The sequence below is a fragment of the Stegastes partitus genome, unplaced genomic scaffold, assembly GCF_000690725.1.
Source record: "Stegastes partitus isolate 25-593 unplaced genomic scaffold, Stegastes_partitus-1.0.2 Scaffold1402, whole genome shotgun sequence".
Classification (NCBI taxonomy): domain Eukaryota; kingdom Metazoa; phylum Chordata; class Actinopteri; family Pomacentridae; genus Stegastes; species Stegastes partitus.
The window spans coordinates 97,354-103,417 of NW_007579133.1; the positions used below are offsets into that span (position 1 = coordinate 97,354).

At 48.5% G+C, this 6,064-nt stretch overlaps 1 protein-coding gene across 1 annotated transcript in view; it reads left to right on the plus strand.

Moving 5' to 3' along the window:
* The first annotated feature begins 406 nt into the window (after positions 1–406).
* The window catches only part of rad21b (RAD21 cohesin complex component b), a 7,521-nt gene continuing 1,863 nt past the window's right edge, over positions 407–6,064 (plus strand). The window contains exons 1-9 of the mRNA XM_008299320.1: positions 407–1,319; positions 2,223–2,352; positions 2,797–2,896; positions 3,442–3,548; positions 3,961–4,170; positions 4,393–4,515; positions 4,621–4,749; positions 5,272–5,495; positions 5,626–5,782. Of these exons, the coding sequence (XP_008297542.1) occupies positions 1,176–1,319; positions 2,223–2,352; positions 2,797–2,896; positions 3,442–3,548; positions 3,961–4,170; positions 4,393–4,515; positions 4,621–4,749; positions 5,272–5,495; positions 5,626–5,782 (1,324 nt within the window). The 5' untranslated portion in view covers positions 407–1,175. The remainder of the gene's footprint in view (positions 1,320–2,222; positions 2,353–2,796; positions 2,897–3,441; positions 3,549–3,960; positions 4,171–4,392; positions 4,516–4,620; positions 4,750–5,271; positions 5,496–5,625; positions 5,783–6,064) is intronic.

Genomic DNA, 6,064 nt, shown 5'->3' on the forward strand with positions numbered 1-6,064 from the left:
CCACCTCCTCCTCCTCCTCCACATCAGTCCTCAGCTGAGCCTCTGCAGCAGCAGCCGCCATCTTGGAGGAGGAGGAGGCAGGAGGAAGGAGGGAGGAGGCCGGTAACAGCCGGTAACAGCCCGGTAGGACCCCGGTAGGACCCCGGTAGGAGCCGGTAGGAGCCGGTAGAACCCCGGTAGGACCGCAGGAGGCCGGCAGGAGGCGGCAGGAGGCGGTGGGAGCCGGCAGCCCAGCGGTGAGTCTCCTCTGGATCTAAAGCCGTGTTTCTGTGCAGGTGTCGCAGCTAACATTAGCTTAGCTTCATGTTCACCTGGTACCGGTCGGTAACGGAGCCGAAGGTTTTCACGGTTTAGCGGATTCACACCGGGTCCACTGACAGTTTGTTCTGACCGTCTGATGTGTGTTTCTGATCCGGGACTAGTTCAGTAATCAGATTACAGCAGGAACTGTAACGCCGTGAGGTGGATGAATGAGGACATTTAACAGGTTTTCTGAGCAGACTGCTGTTCAGAGGCTTCGTGGTTCGTCAGGTTCTGCTGAGTGTTGAACACCTGCAGGACTCACCTGGACTCACCTGCCTCCTGATGGAGCAGCACTTTGGGATTCATTAAAGGTGATTTTAAAAGTGTGACAATAATAATATCATCATTAAATGTGCCTCATAAGCATGAATAAAAGCTGTTTTTGTAGAACTACACGACATCCAATGACTCTGACGGTACCTTTGGGTTACAGGTGGACCTCCAGCTTCGTCCCGTCCTGAGTCCTGCTCATGTTTGTCTGACAGCTGCTTCAATGACCTGGATTTGATGAATGATCTTGAACAAAGTGCAGAAGAATAGAACCTAAGATGTATTTAATATTTAAATAAATAGTCTGTTGAGTTCAGGTTCTGTTCACCTTTGGCCCAGTTCTACTGAATCACCGTGTTGATCTGCACAGGTCCATGATGAGCAGCTGGTTGGTCAGAGCTGATGGTTCTGACTGGACCTGAGTCAGTTTATAGACAGAGATGATCTGACTGTAGAACAGTTCATCACATATAAACTGTCGGCTGCATCTTCACAGACAGCGATGGGTTGATCACCTGTCCACAGGTGAGGGTTCTGATCCAGAGTGTTGTTTCTCTGCAGGTCTGATTCCTCCTTCTCCTGCTGGTGGAAGCTCTGAGAAGATGTTTTATGCCCACTTTGTGCTCAGTAAACGAGGGCCGCTGGCCAAGATCTGGCTGGCTGCTCACTGGGACAAGAAGCTCACCAAGGCTCACGTGTTCGAGTGCAACCTGGAGAGCAGCGTGGAGAGCATCATCTCCCCTAAGGTACCTGTCAGAGCTTACAGGTGAGGTTGTGGTACTTTAGGCTTCAGCGCATCAAGGCTGTGTTCATCCTCGGACTCTTCATCTACCTTCAAACACAACTTTGTCCCATCTAGTGCTGAAATGTCTGAACGGGTTTACACTCTAAATACATTAACAGAAAACAAGTTTTATGATTTTGGTGATCAGCAGTAATTAGTCTGTAATTACTCCCCACCGCCGGTTGTGACCCGCCCACTTCACCCCCGTTGGAGCGCGTCTGAATATCCAGAGACCAGAAACTGCTGTTCGGACCGGCCCTAAAAAATATAGACATGAGCAGAAATGTATACGTCAGCGTGCACTGTACGAGGAAAATACACATCTAAGTGTGCAGCATGATCAGTATTAACAGAGTGGATTGAATGTAGTAATGATGGCAGCTTGTCAGACCTAAATAAGGAACGGTCGGGTTTTTATGTTTTTTATCCAAATATCAGACGTGATCATTTCACTCACAGACGACCTGATCAGGACTTTTTGGCCCGATACGATCTAAGTCATCGCTGCTGGTTTTGAAATGAGCATCTCTAGCATAAGTGATGTAAGTGGATGTAAACCAGGGACCAGACTGAGGTCAGAGCTGATGCTGATCAGTTCAAAGGCTTTGACGGCATCAGAACAGGTTCACCATTCATCATTTCTTTTCTTGTTTTTGATTATTGGCCATTATTAGGTAGACAGAAAGAGAGACAGCAAAGTGGGGGAGAAGAATGGGGGAAGGACCTGCAGCAAAGGGCCATGAGCGGGACTCGAACCCACGACCGCTGCACCGGGGACTGTAGCCCCTGTACACGGGTCGCCCGCTCAGCCAGGCAGCGGCGCCCCAGATTCATCATGTCTTTATGAACCTTCGGTCTTTTCCAGGTGAAAATGGCGTTGCGGACGTCGGGCCACCTGCTGCTGGGGGTGGTGAGGATCTACCACCGGAAAGCCAAGTACCTGCTGGCCGACTGCAACGAGGCCTTCATCAAGATCAAGATGGCCTTCAGACCAGGTCAGCAGGACTCCATCAGGCTGCTCATGAAGCACACGTCATGTGTAGAAGCTGCTTTTGTTTTCAGTCACACAGTAAAGTGTCACTTTTGTTGAGAAATGCTCTGATTAGAGGCTTTGTTGTTAAATGTCATTACAGCCATAAGATGAAAACACCCGACAACAGAACGCGTCCCGACCCGTTTGACGTGTGCTGTAGCACAGTTCTGATGCTTTGCAGTTGTTCATGTGTTAAAACGGAGCTAACAGCAGGTTCACATGATGTTTACGCTCAAAAAATACAAACATTTAATCCGTCACGTTTTGCCTGTATGTGTGTTTCTGTTGTGCATCTGCTCCAGATGTGTTCAAACAGCTAAATGTTCATCAGGACTCTTCTGATCATCTGTGTGTCACATGGTAACTTTATTCTGTAAAACTCTTGTTGTGCGTCGGGTCGTACCAGGTGTGGTGGATCTTCCAGAGGAGAACCGAGAAGCAGCTTATAACGCCATCACACTTCCGGAGGAGTTCCACGATTTCGACCAGCCGCTGCCAGACTTGGAGTGAGTTTCTGTTGATCCACATGTTCCTCAGAGAGCGTGACACTGAAGTAAAGCACCTGTGCAGGCTACAGGAAACCTCTGTTCTTCATTTATTCCTCCCTTGTCGTGCCTTATCCAGGCAGAGGATGGACTAAAAAAGAAAGAAAGGTTTGAGGGATTTGCAGACGTTTTTATGGACTTCAGGGTTTGTGTTTGGCAGATTCGTTGCTAAATTTCACGACAACTTGCAGCATATAAAACAGATTTAACACTCAATAGTTACACTTCTTGTCCAAATACACACATTTCAATAAAATCTGGAAAGTTTCTGCATTTAGCATAGATCAGGACACTGATGTTTGTACACATAAACCCATTTCTATGTTCTGAGAAGGTGAAGGAGATGAATTCAGAAGCGCTGCATCACACATCAACGGCCTCCAAAGTTCTGGTCCTGAGTTCTTTATCTTTTCTGTTTCTTGGAAAGTAGAATATATTTGCAGAAGATGAGTGTAAATACAAACTGCCAGTTGAAGTAAAGTTGACCTGTGGTGTGTTTTGTACAGTGACATCGATGTCGCTCAGCAGTTCAACCTGAACCAGAGCAGAGTGGAAGAAATCACCATGAGAGAGGAGGTGGGAAACCTCAACCTGCTGCAGGACAACGACTTCGGTGAGCGTCAAGCTCTGTCTTAACCTTCATTTAGGATTTTATTTTTGGTTCAGTAATTTCATGCTTAAGAGTTCTGCTTCTAAACACCTGAAAGCTCCCACAGCTCAGTGCTGATAGGAAACAGAACCACAGTGTAACTGGGACCAGTCAGTCTGTGGACTGAAACATCAGCGTAGGATGGATATTGTCTGTTCAGCTTTTGTCGTTACGGACTGATAATGCTGCCGATTGTTGATGATGAAGACGCTTTAAAATAAGCATCTCTCACGTCAGATTGTCAGATGTTGATCAGTTAAGACGTGTTCAGCCTGATGCTGATCCAGAGACCTGAACATCTCCAGTTTATACTCGTCGTTTGGTTTTCAGTTCCTCTCACACTGAACTCTTTAAACTCTGACTGTTGTGCCGGCAGCTGACTTCGGGATGGACGACCGTGAGATGATGCGGGAGGAAAGTGCGTTTGAGGTGGACATCATGGGGGCGTCGGCCTCCAACCTGCTGCTGGAGGCTGAGGGCGGAGCCAATCAGATGACGGACAAGTCCAACCACCTGGAGTACGACGACCAGTACAAGGACGACTTTGGAGACAATCCCATGGAGAGCAGCGAGGGAGGCATGCTGGGTGAGGAGGGGGAGGCGTGATGTAGGTTCTACATTCTGAAGCTGTCGTAAACGCTGAGGACCAAACCGGTCCTTGGAGGACGTCCAGTGGGAGTCTGGATCGTAGACGGTTCTTTCTGGGTCGTTCTGTTCAGACGTTCTCTATCTGCCAAATGACGACCCGTTTCACTGAATGTCTGATTAATGCTGTTTCCCTCCGATCTGATGATCTGTGTTTCTGTAGTGGACAAACTGCTGAGTAACGAGGACGGTGGCGGCATCTTCGATGATCCCCCGGCCATCGCCGAGAGCGTGATGATGCCTCCGGACCACGGAGATGAAGACGACGACTTTGACGCGCTGTCGGGTCAGTTTGTCCTCAGAACCCTCTGCTGAGCCCACTGTGTTGGTGCTGAGCTGCTGTTTAGAGCCGAGTATCAGCTCAGTTGTCACTCTGATATCTTCATATCAGCTGGAGCTCCAGACAGTCCGGACTCGGGCCCAACAGAACCTCTACCGGCCATGACGGACCAGACAGAACAAACTGCTCTGGTTCATAACGAGGAGGAAACCTTCGCTCTGGAGCCCATCGACATCACAGGTAGAAACATTTGATGTATTTTAAACAGTGTCGGTGCTTCACCTTCAGCCCAAACAGTCCTCACAAAGTCAGTGATGAAGAACCGGAGCGTCCTGACAACAGCCCGGCAGGCATCAGGCTGGTCCATTGGTATCCACACAAACTCACGTCAGTCCTTTGTTTCCGTCCGCTGTCATGTAGGCGTCTTAGACATGGATTCATTTCAGTCATAAAGTCAGTGAACAGGACTCGTCTGGATCTCTGCATGTGTCAGGCTGGCCTGAGGCCGCTAGTTGTCACAGGAGACTTTGTCATGGAGCCCCTGTACGACCTAAACTCCCTCTGGTCTCTGCAGCATTAAATAGTAAGAGGCTCCACCTGGTGGAACAACCAGGTACTGCAGCTGCTCTGTGATACTTAAAGTGTTAAATCTGTTGAGGACTCAGGTGTTTGATCTCAGAACCCTAAAATTAATGTCTAAACTTTTTTAAAGGCCGTTTTGCACCAGATGTCTCCTCTCTGATCTGTGTCCGTGTGCTGCAGTGAAGGAGACGAAGGCCAAGCGTAAGAGGAAGCTGATCGTGGACAGTGTGAAGGAGCTGGACAGTAAAACCATCAGAGCTCAGCTCTCTGACTACTCTGACATTGTCACCACGCTGGATCTTGCTCCGCCCACCAAGAAGCTGATGATGTGGAAGGAAACCGGAGGAGTCGAGAAGCTGTTCTCACTTCCAGCTCAGCCTCTGTGGAACTCCAGGCTGCTCAAGGTAGCACAACCTGAGAGATGATAACGCTCACAGTGGCAGGGAGCAGCAGACCATTCTACACGACAGAGCGTTCTTTAGACCGTCCTACAGTCAGATGCTTTTCACTCTGCTTTTTAAATGTTCCCTCCAGATGTTCACCAGATGTCTGACTCCTCTGGTGCCAGATGAGCTGAGGAAGAGGAGAAAAGGTGGAGAAGCCGACAGTCTGGACGAGTTCTTGAAGGATCTGGAGAACCCAGAGGTTCCACGAGAGGAAACTACAGGACACCAGCAGACAGACATCATGGGTAGGAGATGGATTTCTGGCTTTACAACAGAAGCTGCTGGCTTAGTTTTCTAAGTAAATAATCAACAATGCTGCCAATAATTACTGATTAATAGTTCACACAAAACTCTCACAGAAGACATTTGTCCTGATGATGTTTTAGTCACAGTTTCTTCCTCAGTCGGTTCTGTTCCACCAGGTTCTGTGATTCAAGAACTCTGTTCTAGTTGATCCCAGTTTGACTGAAACACATGAGCTCTGATTAGAGGTCATCAACCTCCTCAGAGTCTCTGTCGTTGCCTCT